Here is an 18,551-nt window from a genome sequence, read left to right as displayed (position 1 = left end):
ATGTATTTAAATAAGGCTCGCATGTAACATATCTGTTTAAATCAGTCGGAGGAATACTGTGGCGAGTTGCGCAGAGTTTGCAACAGCGGATAGTGGTGTACCTTAGATGAAAACGACACACATTTTCAACACTTAATCTGATTGCAATAAACGTAACTCAATCCAAGGTATATCATGTAAAAATTACATTACAATCTTTACGGTATATTTTATACTATAGCTCATTTTGTCAGGGCGGTTCTATAAGAATTAACTGGGGAACAGTGGGAAACAGTCGATTTTCCGCTAGAACTTCATAAGAACATGACTGATTTAGAACTCTACGCTTTAACAGCCATTACTGTACAAAGTTTGTTAAATATAGCTCATTATCATTTTGTCTGATTCTAGTTTGATTTGGGAGGAACTTGGAAGTATTAGCTCTTCTAATGTTAAATACAGGGTTTAATCCCACATTAATCCATTAATCAAAACAGTTATTGATCCGCTCAGAAGTTCGGTGTCATACCAAAATCGAGGCTAAGAATGAAGTAAATAAGTAAACTTTATCTTTTATCTCGTGATTGGAAGATGTAGGCTAAAGAAGAAAGGTGACCAATGTGTAAAGGATAGTGATTAAAGAAAAACTTTGAAATGGCTAAGTGGGAGGAAATAATGCCATACCAAGAAAAGCTACAATCACTATGAGCGTGCTGTTGTCCACCAAAAGTTTATGCATAATCTGGGGAGCACTCTCGTGCCTATGTTGGTAAAATAAAGCATTATTTGGAGGAATCTTTAAGAAAAACCTTTAACAGACTTAAAGAAAAAATAGGGAATCTATTTGCACAAAGGCGAACTCTTGGACAAAGATGTAAGTGAATATTTTGTTGTAATCTTTTTGTATCATCATGCCTTTTTATCCTTATTCTGTTAACAAAAAGAGACACACTGAAAATCAAGTTTACAAATAGCTGAGAGAGATGAAACTGTCAAAGCGCGTCTAGTCCCAATAATCCTTTTTCAACCGGGAAATGAATGAAAAGCTCGTTTACTTGTAATAATTCAATCCAATCAGCATCGTAGTACAAGCTGAGAGAGTTAATATCAACCACAGTATTGGCAAAGTAACAGGAAGAGATCACCGTAGAAAATTGCTAAAATAAGCAATGCAAGAAGAAATAAAAGAATCCAGATCATCAACAGATGGTAACTGAAGCCATAAAGGACGCTAAGTGATAGATAAATAAATCCCCTCCAAAGAAAGAGTAGTAAGAAAGAGTGAAGAGAAATCGAAGACAGGTTGCGAAATAGTTTGTGCATTTAATATACGAAAGTTGACTTCAAATTAAGAATAGGGGCTCAGGTCTGATAGATATCAAGATTAAAGTTGCAGTGACTAGTTTTTTTAAACATAAGAACACTATTAGACAGCACAAAAGTGAAAATACATAGGTGAATCGAACAGCCCACAAGATTGACTTGCGTTCCAGCAAGCTTCGACAGAGAGTTGAGCACACGTTGATACAGTGAAGAAGATATTATCCAGAGATTTTTTTTTCTTTTGTGAGAGATAGTGCTAAGCTTATGGATACACAATGGACAAAAGACATAAATACAATGCTATTTGTTGAGTATTGTCTGAACAGTACAGTGAATTTAAAGTGGAAAGCATCAGAACTGTACACCAATGAACTGACTTCATGAGCAGTTTTACAGAGTGAATATTGTTTAAAGAACAATAACTCATAACCCAATTATTTAACAAACAAATGTTTAAATTGCGCAAGTAAGCAAGGAATTTACGTTTCAGTCATTTTACTACGTAATGCTTAAATTTTAAACGAAATGTCAATAATCTCGATGAGGACTATTCTCGAGCAAGTCACAAGAGAAGTATGTGTAGGCCTTGTATAATTCAATCTAATGTGTACAATCATTCAACCTCCCAGCTATTCCCAAATTAATTTGTGTATTAAAATTAGACAACTATTCTCCATTCTATTTGACAAGGGTAGAAGGCAATCTTTCTGATGTATATACTGTCAATTTTACTTCTGTAGATAATTACAACCCATATGCCAATATAATTAATATACGCGAGAAAACAAATATTTATTTATTGTGGTTAAAAATGAGATAGAATTGACTAAGAACGAAATAAGCAAATTAATATTATCTCGCGATTAGAATTTATAGGCTGAAGAAGAGATGTGATAAATGCAAGTTAATGATAATGATTAAAGAAAAGTTGTGGAATGACTAAATGGGAGGAAACGAAATAACTCCAAGAAAGACCACATTGAACGTATCTCATTTGACACAGGAAACCCGGGTTCGATTCCCGGAAGAAGCTTCCGTTAAGCTGTAAGTTCACATCATAAGTGTACAGGGTTGCTAAATTCGAACCCAGGCATCCATAAAATCGATGTCTTTCACATTAGAGATAAGTGCTCTTCCCCTGCAAGAATATGACTCCGGGCGTCAGCGTCTAAAATCAAATTATTCTTGTAATATACAATAAAGAGTAAACTATCGCTGAGACAAGCGCTACTATATGAAATAGCTCATAATTGCGAAAGTATTTTAAGGTCTCTTCCGTTTTCCTTATTTAATGTGCGTTAAAACATCTCATTTGAATGTATTTCAAACTTCCATAGACCAAAACCATATTCACGAAGAAATAAATGTTGACCGAAAGCAGGGAATTTGTGTTAATATTCAGTTCAAAATCTTTTGCTGTCGCAAATCCTGTCGAGGAATTTGAAGCTTAAAACATATAAAATGATAATCATGCCTGTTGTGTTGTATGGTTGCTAAACGTGGTCGTTTACTCTGAGGGAAGAACGTAGACTGAGAGTATTTGACAAGATCCTCAGACGAATATTCGGATCCAAGAGGAATGAGAATGGAGAATGGCGGAAACTTCATAACGAGGAATTGCATATTTAATACCGTTTACCAAACGTTGTTAAGGGTCATCAAATCTAGGAAACTCAAGTGGGCAGGTCATGTAACCAGAATGGAAAAAAAGTAGGAACGCTTTCAAAGTTTTAACTGGAAGTCCAATTGGAAGATGATTATTAGAAAGACCTAGGCGCAGATGGGAGGAGAATATTAAGATGGATCTCGCAGAAATAGGAATACAAAGTAGAAACTGGATCCAGTTGGCTAAGGATAGAAGTCAGTGGAGAGATTTTGTGAACGCGGCATTGAACCTCCGAGTTCCATAGGCCATACAGTTAGTTAGTATAACGAATGAAAATTATATCCTTTTGCTTCAATTATTTATCAAAATATAATTGAAGTTCATCTTGTTTTATGTTATAAATATTTTCTTATTACATTATTCTATTATTCAGATGATGTGGCTATGTATGCGATCGGCCAAGCAACTTAGCGAGTTGAAAGTATCCAATGAGCGTTACTCCAATGATGAATCTTTGCGAATCTTTCAAAGCAAAAAATAAGGAAGTAAATCGCAGCCATAATAGGTTCTCTCTTATTATAAAATATTAAAAATTAACTGCAATTATTAGCGATTTCTTTTAACTATGTATATGCTCATTTTAACATTACATTCCCCATTAAAAACTGTTAACACTTGCATTTACAGTATAACCTCTCTCGTCCGCCCTCGGCTGGTTCACCACTCCGGTTGATCCGCCCGTTCTTGAGCCGAACTTAACCCGACTCATCGGTAACTCACGAGACCCATTGTCGTTTGCTGCCGTCGCTGCATTGTTGTTTACTTGCTGTCACCGTTTGTCCGCTTTAGTTTATTTTACTTTAAATCCATATTTTTTTCTGTATTTTCTGATAATCCAACCTTTTTTGCGTTCCGACCATACCCTAAGTCCCAAAAGTGACGGATTAGAAGGGTTCTACTGTATTTAAAACAAGCAATTGCACAATGAGTAAATGAACAAACGAAAACGACTACACTTCATGCTGGGTGCATTTACAACGAGCTTTCATTGTTTAATTTTACATTTCATATTTTTTGTCTATAAATCCATATTGAAGTAATGTATGTCTTCTAGTGGATAAAACAACAGATAATTTCATGAGAGTTGACACTTCAATATAACAAAATTTCACTATAACATATTAATTTCACAGGTCCCAAAAATTCCGGTATATTGATGTTTTACTCTATATTGTTTAATATCAAGTATGTATTTTAGAAATATAAAAAAATAAATTTACTTGATTTACTCATTTATCGTTGTCAATAATAATAATAATAATAATAATAATAATAATAATAATAATAATAATAATAATAATAATAATAATAATAATATATTTAATTGCTCAGCAGATGCCATAAGATTGGAAACCTTTGTTATGGTCAGTATGTATTCTTTCCCTTCCTTCTATGTTTACGCATGTCTGTGTTGTCATTGTTACCTGCAATAAATAAAGCAATTGTGAATTCACAATTAGCAATCTTCACGCCATATTCACAAAGAGAAATTTTTGGTGTACACACAGCAGTGGTAGACAGATATAAAAATGTAGAAGTCCACTCTCATTGGCAGAGTTGCCAGACGAAAGATCAAAGAGAAAATGATTAGTATACACAAATTGATACGTAACAACAATAATGATCAAACTAATATAGACAATTATATGTATATATATATATAGTATTAGTAAACACAATATGTGTCGAAAATACAAGCAAAATGGTTCAGTATAATACAAAATATATTTAGAATGTTATATTTAGAACATGTTTTATATTTAGTTAGATATATTAATAGATATCTAGGTATATTTAGAATATTATATAGTAGAAACTTGTTATATAGAAATCTTGTATCTATGTAGTCAGCATACTTGCTATCAGAGTGAGAGACCTGGATTCGATTCTTGGTGGGAACTCATGTGTACTCTGCGTCCCATTCAGCACCGAAGTTATAGGAGACGTTCAGTAAATAGACTAAAATAGTGACGTCACATCCTTCATGATGGCCTCACGGTCTACATGCTACGTTGTCCCTGTAGTACGTATGGAAGGGTAGACAATTTCAAATCTCTAGATCAACCTACATAGACCTACAACAATTGTACTATACAGTGACATGTAAATAGACTTACGTTATTCAAACCCTTTGTTAGTAATTTTAATATTTTCTATGCTTTCGAAAATACCACCAAGAATGAAATAACTTCGTTTGTTTAGGGTATGATTGTCTAAAAATTTGTACACCTCGTTAAATGACCTATTATTATTATTATTATTATTATTATTATTATTATTATTATTATTATTATTATTATTATTATTATTATTATTATTATCTTAATCACATAGATAAATTACCAGGGAGAAAATAAGCTTAATCTTATGAAGAGTTTATTATAAGCGAGTTTCTCACGAAATGTTAAGCACTTATATCCACACGTCTTCAAGATATTATATCATACTTTCTTCGTTGCTACTGTGCCTATTGTTAAGTAAAATAATAGCTCATCTGAACTGGTATTGTTCCTCCTTCAGAGGAAGACAATATACGTATAAATATCGCATTGAAGATTATGAGTGAATTTTTCATTGTCTTGTCTTAAACACGCGCAACGATTATGAGACGCTAGTGTTGATTAGAGTCCACGTGCAGGTTTTTTTTTCTTCCTAAAAATCTGGATATGGAAAGATCATATAACAAAATGGAAGAACTTGTTGAAATAAAATAGGGACGCCATTTAGAGGGAAAGGGTACAACTGCTTCCTCCGTAAGTTTGAGATATATATTCATTTTTAAGGAATTTGGTTTACTAAAATTCCTTTACCAGAGTATCCCATAAGTTTTCCGACATGTCAGAACATGAATTTTGTGCACCTCTAGAAACATTAGTGGTTAGCAGGGAAATAGCGACCAATACACCAATGTGTAGAGAAATTCTCCCCTTGGTATAGATATCAGTTAATGTCGTTTTTCGTCTTACTGCGGGTGGTCTTTCATTCTAAAATATGGAGTGACAAAAAAGCACTGATTTTTGAGCTTCTGTTGCTTGAGTTTCAAATAAGACACACAGCCTGTAAAGAAGCACGAAACATTTGTACGACGAAAGGGAAACACGCAGTAAGCTACGACACCGCAAAGATGTGATTCAGAAAATTCAAAGGTGACTAACAAAGCTTTAGTCGGTATATTTGACATTCATACCGAATGACTTGCCTAAAAAAGAACGGTGAAGAAGACCATTCACCTTCAATATGGAGCCAGTACGCCAAGTTCTGAAGGCAAATCCGAGCACCAGCACCCGTATGTTTGTTGGCTTCCGACGTGGATAGCTGAAAATCAGCGATACAACAGGTATTGACTACCGTTGGCAAGGTGTACAGACAATGTCGAATTGTCCTGCACGATCTCACTCCAGGACAGGCACAATGAAGAGTGGAAGTGTGCAAGGCAGCGCTGAACAATCCCATGGATCAGTGTTTCATTAAACGAAAAATGGGTTTACTATCGGTACCTAGACACCAGTAATCAATGGTTAGACCCATGCCAGCACACAGGATCCGTGGTAAAATAGGTGTGGCTTGAACACAATGTGATGCTTAGTGAATGACCCGTTCATTGCATACGACATTTTGAAGGGCCCGTGCGCTGGGAACTTGTTCTTCATGGTCGTGCTGTAAACGCTAAGCTGTACTGTGAGCAACTGGAACGAATGTATCAAGCCGTATTCATATTTAATCAACCGCAAACATTTGTTGATGTAGAAGAACAATGCTCCCTGTCATAAGTCAGTTGTCACCACTGGCGTCGTTAGCTTTTTAAATCTGGGGGGTCGGGTGAATCAAAATCAAAATCCTCTTTCCGACAAGAGTTATATATTCAAAGTAGTATAGTTTCTTTAAATATATTTGACTAAAATCTGGGGTACGCGTCCCCCAGACCTCCCCCGCTAACGACGACGGATGTTGTCAACCAAGGAAAATTCTATAAGTTGGAAGGTGTTGAACCGTTATCACATCCAGCGTACAGTCCTGACTTGGCATATTCAGATTCCACTTGTTACGTGCAATAGGGCTCTCCCTTGGTGGTAAAACATTCGTCAATGAAGATGGTATACTGAGTCCGGTGAAAAAGTTTTTCTATTCAAAATCGAGGGAGTGGTATACACAGGACATTCCCAATTAACCCTAGGGAGATAGGTATCCATTATAGGGAACAGTGGTTTGCATTTTGCAGAGTAAAGTCACTTCTACGAGTACACTGTTCATTAGCATTTTCATTTTTCGCATGGTGTGTGGAGGGAAACTTAGGGAACATCCTGATGTGTTTATTTACTGTCCGTCCGTCCGGGAGACAAAAAATCTCCTGAACTAATTGATGGATTACCATCAATTTTGGGCAGGATGTAGTGGATCAAGATTAGGAATCGAGTTCGTTGTCAGAAGTGATCCATCCAGTTGATCCCAAGGTACGAGTTTTTGGGGTATTTTTTTAGACTTTCAGTCAAGCAACTACTGCATCGTCACTATTTATCCTAGGATCATGGTTCATACCTCATTCTCATCAGAATAGATCAGGATTTTAAATGGTAAAACTTACATGCCCATACCATATACCAGGAGAGGGGAAAGGGGAAATTTCGGGGGAAATTTTGTCACACTCTGGAACGGCCCTATGTGAACGTAGAGATCTGAAAAAAATGTGATAAATACTACTTGGAAGACTGAATGTATGTACCAAATTTCAACCTTCTATCTTGAACAGTAAGGGCGAGAAAAATTTATCAAGAATCCCTCAATGGCCCAGATTACCGCAAAAGACCCTGATCTCAGGTAAAAAATTTCCTGAGACATCCATATTCATCCTAGAATAATGGTTCGCCCATTTTTCTCTTCAAAATAGAACTGCCTTTCAAACTGTACCATTCGCGTATCCCCATCGAGTATCTGAGGCGGGAAAATCGCGAAGAAAGGGACTTTTTGGTTAAAATATCCCTTTTTTCAAATTTTTGCCCTTCTCGACCTCCCTGTTTTAACGCAGAGATCTAAAAAAAATTATAAATACTACTCGGTGGACTGAATGTATGTGCAAAATTTCGATCTTATAGGTACAAAAGTAAGGCCGCGAAAAATATATACCCACAATACCCCATATTTCCGTATAAAAAAAGATCTTAGGTAAAAATTCCCTGAGACATCCCTAAAAACTCTAGGATCATGGTTCACCCATCATTCTCTTCAGAATAGAACTGCCTTTCAAACGGAACCATTCACATGTCTCCATCATGTAACTGAAGTGGCAAAATCCCAAAGAAAGGGATTTTTGTTAAAATATTCCTTTTTTCAACTTTTTGCCCCACTGGACCCCTGTTTTAAGGCAGAGATCTTAAAAAAATGATAAATACTACTCGGTGGACTGAATGTATGTGCAAAATTTCAATCTTATAGGCACAAAAGTAAGCCCGCCAAAAATATACCCACAATATCCCTTATTCCCGTATGAAAAAGGATATTGGGTAAAAATTCCCTGAGACTTCCCTAATTTTCTTAGGATCATGGTTTCCACGTCATTCTCTTCAGAATAGAACTGCCTTTCAGACGGTACCATTCACGTGTCTCCATCATGTATCTGAGGCGTAAAAATAGTGAAAAAGGGATTTTTTGGTAAAAAGAAAAATATCCCTTTTTTACTTTTTTGACCCTCTGGACCTCCCTTGTGCTAACGCAGAGATCTGAAATAAAATCTGATAAATACTACTCGATGGACTGAATGTTTGTGCAAAATTTCAATCTTTTAGGTGCAAAAGTAAGCCCGCCAAAAAATAATGAAAATAGACCTAACAAACGAAAATAATTTTTAATCTTATGACGTCATCACCTCCTTTGTCTCGTGAAAGGCTTGAAACCATACGTAACGTGTACTACAATGCCTCTAGACCTGAAAAACAAAAAACCGAACCAAAAAGCTCAAATAGGATAGTTATAACACAAAGTACCATAAAACACCCATACGGTAGAAATTGTTCCAAAGATCTTAAAAGGGTTAAAATATTTCTTACATAAATGTATATCAATATCCCCTTTGAAGTACGCAACCCATCTGTATCTAAACGTTAGGTTGGTTGCATACTATTCAAATCAAATTATTTTAAGTGGTATCAAAATGGCTTGTTTTATCAATAGTATAGGATATACTGATGAAAAGCGTGGGACCACTTGCCACAGAGAGGAATCTTGCTCATCTCCCTCTCTGAAGCAAAACTTGAAATGACATTAATGCAATAAGAATGCTTCAAGCTAGGTTTCAAGCAAAAGCCGAAGTCAACATTTAGAAAGCAATAGAACGTTGGAGTTATTGGTGAAAAATAACATTATCGTAACATTTAAAAATATATATATATATATAGCTTTAAATACCATTTTCTCTATAAGAAAATATTACAAGTAGTGTAAGTGACACTGTTAGGTGTATGAATACAATTGTTGGAAAAGGACAAACAACTGAATACTCATTTAGAGGCCATATTATGAGCCTGAACCAAAATTTAAGCTTAAGATTTCTACAAGATTCCCCAGGAAACATCGATATTTTTACCCACAAAAATAATAGTAATTTACTGAAGATTGAAAATAGAGAATTGCAGATTAGAAAAAAAAGTTCTAACGAGTTCTTATATTTTGTAAATTAACATTAACAATCCTATACTATGGTACATCATTTTCTGGGGAAAATTCGAAAGAATAGTTTACTTTTTGTAGTAAACTCTTCTTGTACAATTCTCCCAAAAGACGACTTGCGATTTACTTCATATTTCATAAGAGTTTCATTAACAACTCTACAACATGGGAAAATATCATTTTCTCTTAAAATATTCACACGGGATACTATTTTTGAGGTGTGTTTTTTTCTTCGGAAAATTTTTTAAAAAAAACGACTCGTCGATTTTGTTCATACATTGAAGTCAACCTTAACGGACACCTTTCAACAGCAGACATCTCCGTAAGACAGAAAACCTTTCTGTCCTGGCAAAAATATACGTATTATTATTATGAGAGAAAATCCTCCTTTTTTACGGGCACTTTCTAATACTGATGTGGATGCCTGATTCTACCCCAAATGTTTTTAGAAACCTCTTCATAACAAACAGGAATTATTCTCAGCTCAATACATAATTAGCACAGAAAATACTTTCCGCAATTTGACAATAAAACTTCAGTCGATCCAACAGTTACAAAGTAAGTTTCAATCAAAAATTTGTGTCTGCAGAATTGCGAAACTTTCAACTGTTGCATTTCTCTTAAGAAATTCATAAACCGTCAGGATTGGTTAATTCTGTCAACATTTTCAGGATTTAATAATTATTTTGAATTTTTTTTAAAGTTCGTCCGAATCGTAATACTGCAAATTATGGATGCATTAAAATATCAAATAATACTTTCTTCAAAGTAGATACTTGCAAATATCCAGGATCAATATTAACTGGCCAAAACCGTATTCACGAAGAAATTAAATGTCGACTAAAAGCAGGGAATTCGTGTTATTATCCAGTTCAATATCTTTTGTCGTCGCGAATTGTGTGGAGGAATTTAAAGCTTACAATATATAAAAGGATAATCATGCTTGTTGTTCTGTATAGCTGCGAAATATGGTCACTTACTCTGAGGGAAGAACATAGACTGAAAGTATTTCAGAACAAGATCCTGAGACGAATATTCATATCTAAGAGGAACAGGAATGGGAAATGGCGGAAACTTAATAACGAGGAACTACTAATAATTTATACGGTTTACCAAATATTGTTCGGGTCATCAAGTCTAGGAGGCTCAGGTTGGGAGATTATGTAGCCAGAATTGAAGGAAGTAGGAACGCTTTAAAAGTTTGAACTGGAAATTCAATCGGGAAACGACCATTAGGAAGACCTAAGCGCAGATACGAGGAGAATATTAAGATGGATCTCGCAGAAATAGGATTATAGAATAGAAACTGGATCCTGTTGGTTAAGGACACAAGTCAATGGATAACTTTTGTGAACGGGGCATTGAAATAGTTCTAGGTTCCATAGGCCATAGAATAAGTTAGTTAGTTTATTGTATGTTCTTATTGTGTTATTTTTGATACAATCAGTAAGCGAATTAAGGATCTTTTATACAAGTATAATTGGACTTGTAAAGAAAATTATTGCACATGCATTATATTTTTTAACGGTCATATGAACACATCTCTCAGCGATACTTTGGTTTCTTGGCAGAGGAGGATTTGACCCTAATTTCCCCCACTAATTGGAGCACTAATTACAGTGTTTCGTGATTAGCCTATACTTAAATTTATAAGAAATGTTTTTATTGTATAGTAGAATACTGCTTACAATTATATGAGCTGTAAATATTTTATATTTGTGTAACCTCTCTGTAACGGGCACTTCTCATTCCTCATCTGTCCGTTATTGAGAGGTTTTACTGTATTTCGTAAATAAATAGTTCAGTAACGCTGTAACTGCAGACTGGAATGGTTTAATTTTAAAAAGTTTAGTGTATTAGCACTCCAAACTTTATTTTCATTTCATGTATCTACATAGAAGAAAGATAAGAAAAGACATTTTAGGAAAAGAAAATAGCATTTCAGTGAAGTTGGAACTTTATATAGAAACTCAAATGTCTTGCTATAGAATCTTTTGAAAAAAACAAAGTGTTCCAAGTATTGAATCATAATTTTCTTGTTCGTGACGTGGAAGGTAAAAGACAAATATTCCTTTTTTCTCCCTCTCTCTGTCAAAACGTAATAAACTGTGAAAAGAATCCACAGGATTGTGTTTCTCTTGTTTATCTCGTGGTTACCGTCGCAGTGTTGCCACGCCATGATACTTGATTTTGGAACGCGGAAATATTCGTGGGAGCGGCATTACTTCACGAAGAATTGCCACTTTCAATGTATGGTCAAAATTTCTTCTTGCTTAGCTGTTGCTTTCTTTATAAAATGAAATCACTGAACAACGGACATCAATGGGATTATTTGTCTGTAAATTCGAAGTGTCCATTACAGAGAGGTCGCACAATTTTAGATTACCCTCAAGCTCATGTATGCAGTATACAGGAAATTCATTTTAGTTATAAATGTAAATATAGATTAATATTGAAATGGTGTTCGTATTACTGTTGCGATGAAAGGGCAAATCTCCTTCAGCACGGGCGTGCCCGCCAGGGGGATGAGGGGGGCGCTTTCCCCAGAAATTTCCCAGGAGGGGATTGTCCCACCCCCAGAAAATTGTATAGCAGAGATTCTTCCCAAATATCTCGGCAAAAATTATTGAATACTGGAATGGAAATGTCGATTGTCAATTAATAATTTATAACCGCCAGGTTATAGAAGTACTTTTTTGTGGACGCTCTGTATATTTCGTAAAGACAGATTATTTTTTATATTATATTTCGTAATGACAGTGATGAAACGGGGGTACCCCCGAGAAAACTCATGAACACAAATTTACTTGGCCGGGAATGAAATCAGGAATCCTACGCGCCAGGGTTAAGAGCCTCTACCACTAAGCCACCGTGCCCCCACCATTGATTTAGTGTATGACAGACATTTTGTTAGGAAGAGAGATACTGTCCACTGTGCTGTATTGCAGCTAAAAATATTTTATTTGCTAAATCCTATGAACTGAGAATAGTTCCTGCCTGTCTTGAAGAGATAACAAAAATGTTGGGGCGAGGTGGGAAAGAAGATTGTCTGTGTCCGTATTTGGGAGTATCCGCAAAAGATAGGTTTTGTACCCTAATAATACAGATATTTTTGCTGGACAAAAAAAAAAGTCTGTATTGTAGAGCGTCAGTTAAGGGATATTTGATTATATTTCTTATTAGAAATTGACAGAGATGATTTTTTTTTTTTAATCGGCGATCTTCCATAGATACTTAGCCTAGAACCTTACACTATTTACTTTGAAAACAAGTATCTTATTAGGATTCTACTTGTACTGATTATGACGGAAATATGTAGCATATACTTTAAAAAAAGAATCTATCGTAGTCTCATGTATGTACGTTCATTTAAACTTATAGGGGGCCTAGTTTTGATGGCCACCTGCGCTAGTCTGGTGGAAAGAGCGGATATATATGGTTCGGATTTCACTCTAATATGTAGGTCCACATCTCATATACCCTTGATGCTGAAGAAAGACACTAAACCATAACAAAAATCAAGTTTTGATAAAAGTCCGAAGCCGCTGGTATCTACTTGCTCTTTCGTGGCCAAGATGTTAAAGCACGTGCTTTCTGTATTTTCTGTTTAGGGGTATAAAATCCTCGGATGTAAACTAGATTAGTAGCAAGAAGTCTCATTTTAAACAGTAAGATACCTTCATGTATATATAGATCAAAGACTGGTGGTGTGATCCTGTAACCCAGTTATCTCGAGGCGAAATAGTGTGGTGGGGAATAGACTATTCTGTATAGATTACTCTTGCATAGTGGTCTGCGCACTCTCGAACGGCACCAGATTTAAGCCTCTGTCCTGATTTGGAGATCACATTAGGGTCGGACGCAAATTGACCAGAGGAAGACAGAAGAGGACGCAGAGAGAGAGACCTGAGTCCATTGTCTGCATGTCTCAATGACAGCATTGCAATGACCCTGTGTCTAGCTCCTGCTTGAATGTTTATGCGATACAAGGCTTTAGTATTGCTCACAGTCCTTAACCTCGCCTTGGCTGTCCTGTCATCTAGTCAATATATGGCCAGCCTAATAATAGGTCACCTATCCATAAGCTCGTTGCTGGTAAGGACGTAACACACAAAAAGTCTCAAACCTTCGTATAGCCCCGATGTTTAAAGATACTGTTAAAATTAATTTTTTTACACTAGAAACAACTAATAATTATAATTGTTTGCTAATAACCCCTTCCGCTATTGAATCCTCAAAGATACAATATTATAGAACGTATATCTACACTTATTTAGAGAAGCGTATCAGTTAGAGTAGCTATAATCCTTTTTCTTTTTTTAAGAGGAAATACTAATCATAGTATGGATCCAATGTAGTGAATTTTTCCTTAACTGTTGTTTATTGCCGGGTTGTAACCAACTCCCTAATGATAATATAGCTATTCTGCCAGTAAGGTTCTCCAATATGAAAGATAATTATCCTAATTTAATAATCAATTACAGCCGAGTTCTAGCTATTTATAAACGAAATGGATATTTTCTGTTTCTTTCAGAAGTGTACTGCAATTGGACATGGGATTCGGTTCTTTGTTGGCCCCCGACAAAGGCAGGAAGCACCATTAGACAACGCTGTCCACTAAACAAAGGTGTGGACCCAACCAGTAAGTTGAAAGCCAATTTATTTGTATATTTTATTATTATTATTATTTTATTCTATATATATAAGTTTATAAATATGCTCTTATTATTATATACAGTGAAACCTATGTGTCTGTTGGCCACAAATCGATTCCACTCTAAAGTGGCTAATGCTATCTACGAGAAGAGACAAGAATTTTTTTTCATCTCGTCATCTAAATTTTGTAAACATTTCGTCTCGTCTCGATTGTTGAGCAATTCTTTCTCATCCTGTATCTATTTTGAAAGGTTTATTCTCGTCTCGGAAAAACTCTAGTCTCATTACAAAATTTTGTGTTCAAAATTTATGCCCTAATTTTTGCTCCGTTTCATCTAGAAACTATCAAAATTCTTCCCTGTCATGAGGGGTCTAACAAGGGTGTAATACAATAAGAAACCATATTTATTATTGGAGTATATTGTGTAACGACTTGTGTATCTTTAAACGTTGATAAATGTTCTTCATTGTGTTCGTACACTTACTTTATCATTTTGTACCATGAATCATCGTAATAGTACAACAGCTTTTAAGGTCTAAGACTTGGGCAAACTTGTGTTGCTCACGAGAATTGGGAAGTTTCTCGTCACGTCTGGAAAACGAGATGAGAAATAGTCATATTTCTCACCTCGTCTCGAATTTTAAAATACACTTATCGCTTAGTTTTCAGACGATACAAGAAATTTCTCGTCTCATGGCAACACTGAAAGTTGTTAACTATAGGAAATATAAATTCCGTCTTTTGAAACGAAAGCTATTATAGATCTACAAGCACTTCAAATGCAGAAACTACTTATTATGTTGTTGAGTTGAGTTGAATTGAGTTTGAGTTTAACGTCCCGTTCAGCAGCGAGGCTATATGAGACGTGGACCTACTCAGTAACGTGAAATCCGAACCACATGAGCTCCCGCCGGGAATCGAACCCGGGTCTCCCACAACTTATTAGGTTGTATCTACATAACAGGTTGAATTTTATAAAATATATTTAGTAAAAATTATTTTTCCAATATGAAAAGGTCGTATCTAATAAACGTCTAGTTATCCATTTGTGCATTGATTTAATCATAAATTCAAAATACTAATAACTTACAAAACGCTACGGCACGTTCTTTATTCTTTTTCCCTCTTGCACCTATGATGACAATAGGTACAGATAAGATCGTCGGTTTCAGCAAATACGGGTAAACCACAAGGCGATGTCAAGGCTTCAGATATTACACACATATATACTACCTCACCCTTTTAAGCAGTGAAACATCAAAAACGACCTTGTTGTTCATTTAGAAACATCTACATTTAAAAGAGTTATTGTTTGTTCTTCTTTTGCAGCAACATGAATCCAATCCTCATTTGTAGAGCCTTTCTATTTCAAATGTGCCCTCGGAAAATGTGTGAAAAATATTTAAGCCCCACCATCGATACTCTCATACGGAGGAAAACCTCCGTTAATTTTGGAGAAAGAAGTGAATGACTTCAGCTGTGTTGCCAATTTGTCATTCATTCGTTTGATCTTGTGGCGAGTGAAGATGGTAGGCTACTTAGAATGGTTAACAAGACAGTGCCCAGCGAAGTCCGTCAATGCGGCAACCCTGTCTACATTCAACTATTGAAGGATTTCGGCCGAAGCAATTTGTCCCTCATCGTTTGAGGAAGGTACGGGAAAACACACATCGACAGCAACGCCAACAGGGGCATACTTGAAATACAGAGGTTCTAACAAATTTACTACAAGCTCCCAGAAAAAAAGGCTTCGAATATGTGAAGAAAATAAGAAACATCCGTAGCTCAATAAATCCAGTTAGATTTAACTACCAAGGATCTAGCAATATAGAATATGAATGGGATGAATTAATGGCTTTAATGTGTTCTGCATTTGCCGACAATAGACATAAAAGAAATTACATTACTACCGCCTCTTCTGTTTGAAAAAAAAAAAATACTTTCAATGGACAACTTTACTGCTCCCTTTCAGCCACTTGGGTTTATTGGCCTTCTGAAACATGCAACAATAAAAATTGTATTGAAAAGTTTGCAAAAAATGAGAATCGCGTAAAAAGATGTCCAACATAGAGAGGAGAATTTAATCATAAACAACATAGAAAAGGCGTTACTTCTATGCGACCAAGTTGGGCAACTTACGGAGTAATACACTGAAAAAAAAATCCGTTATACGGACAGCGATATATTGTACAAGTATACGGGATCCCTATGTTTACTACAGAAATCAGCACGGAGCATATGTTATCCACGTGCTACATACGTACTGCCCTCTTTCCCGCTTAGATGTTACACCATGCCGTTGCAGGATGTCTGACATCTAACAGTCTTCCATATATTACATACATATACGTATGTTACATACGTCAGCTATATGTTGCATACGTCCATCTGTATGTGAGATCCTGACCACCTATATACAGTTCTTTCGTTCGTACGGAAAATATGTTTATTCGGAACACTTATATAAAAAGTACGTATAAAATAAACTTTTTCAGTTATACCCTTGCTGTACGTTAGGTCCAAAAACTACAGGATTTACACATGTAACCTACATTTTCACGTACGCCACATACATTTTTCGTCATTGTACGTATGTAATAATACAAGTATCTATTGGAAAATGCAAGTTCGTCAAAAATTGAGACCAAGTTATGCAAGTAGCCAAGTCAACAGCTTTTACTTGTGATAAGAAGCATAGAAATTACTATATAAGATAGAACACATCACTTAACTTGTGTAGTAGCTGTATTTAGCGAGAACAAAAACGTTGCTTAATAAGCCTAATACAAGTGATAGTGATCATTCGAGTGGATATTGGATAAGAGATAAGAATGATGACCAATGTATATTCTCGCGTTAATGTTTCACGTTATAGTCGTACACGAAAGGAAACGAAATCCGACAACGTCCAACTTGCAAGCCAATTGCTTTCGCCAGACGTCATGAGGTTTGAGCCGGACTGTAACAACATTTATAATTTCGATCCTAACCCTGAACAAAACTCTAGGTTAACTTACTGTGTTAATGCAATTGGACAAAGCCTGAATCTAGCTCGGTAATATTATAGCAATTTCACCCAACAATATCAATAAATATTGTTAAAATAGAATATGTTAAAATTTAATGGTATTTGTCGCATGTATTTTGCATGTCTACCCTTTTTCTACTACCTACATACACATCCTTTAAAATTGCATTAAATTGACAAGAAGCTCAAGTTTGGTATATAAGCCCAGGAGTGAAAGTGTTAAAATAGTTTTTTTTTTTTTTTTAATGTACTGTAGTTTATTCCAGTAGTGTTATTCAGCTGGTTTACAACGGTTCGCTAAAACTGTTAAAATATTTCGAGTTCTCGAAGCCGTTTGTTATACCCAGGCATAAACACACACATACACACACACACACACACACACACACACACGTACACACATGAATTGGCCAAAAGTGAAAGAAAGAAGCCAAACAAATTTGTGGAAACACTTTTGTGCTTTTCCTGTTCGTTTGCTTCTGTTGTGAGAACAAGCAACTTTGAATTGTTTCAATTCAATGGGCAGACAGGAAATTGAATGTGTAGGCGACGATAAATTTATCTGATGCGAAAGATAGAGTTTCGCAATCATCTCAATAAAGGGTGTCCACAGGTCTTACTTGTTAATTCGTTTGAGTGCTCCGTCTTTGTATTGATGAAAATAAACATTTGAAATTTTCAAACAATGAAAGACTGGTTTTGGTAAAGCTTTGAAGGTACGTACACTAAATCTCACAAACAAAAATACACTATTGTATATGCTGCCATATGTTTGGCCCTGTTTTTGTTTGAACGTGGCGCTCCAAACATAATATAAATGGTTCTCAATTCATATCCAAGGTGGTAAAATTAGCGTTGCAGTCTACAACGTAAGAATTCTTGTATGAATCAGTAATTTTTATTTTCGATAATCATTGTGTGTGAATGCGCGAACGGTTCACCATTGTGAATCTGTTAGTTGGTTCGCTAGATGTTAGGTAACAAATGCAATCCCTAATGGTAACACGTGCGGGTGTATGCGAGTGCTTTGATTTTTGATAATACTATTATTAATATTATTATTATTATTACTTGATATTATGGAACGGCAAAGCTGTATAACATACTTTTTCAGAAGTGATGCTGAAATTATTAAAGTTGAGGATACCAATACACAGTGGCGTATTTACGATTTTGTTTCGGGAGGGGCTTTGCTAACTTTCGGGGGGACTTTGCCTGGAAATGTGAAAATTCTGCAA

General features: G+C 35.6%; 1 protein-coding gene across 2 annotated transcripts in view; it reads left to right on the top strand.

Moving 5' to 3' along the window:
* Pdfr (Pigment-dispersing factor receptor) overlaps positions 1-18,551 on the top strand; it is a 192,146-nt gene that overhangs the window by 122,055 nt on the left and 51,540 nt on the right. For both annotated transcript variants that reach the window (XM_081736763.1, XM_081736762.1), the window contains exon 3: positions 14,163-14,270. In XM_081736763.1, the coding sequence (XP_081592889.1) occupies positions 14,163-14,270 (108 nt within the window). The remainder of the gene's footprint in view (positions 1-14,162; positions 14,271-18,551) is intronic.

This window comes from Thermobia domestica, chromosome 13, assembly GCF_964235325.1.
Source record: "Thermobia domestica chromosome 13, izTheDome1.hap1.1, whole genome shotgun sequence".
Classification (NCBI taxonomy): Eukaryota; Metazoa; Arthropoda; class Insecta; order Zygentoma; family Lepismatidae; genus Thermobia; species Thermobia domestica.
Note: the sequence above shows the minus strand (reverse complement) of the source record. Positions and strands in the feature narration are given on the sequence as shown.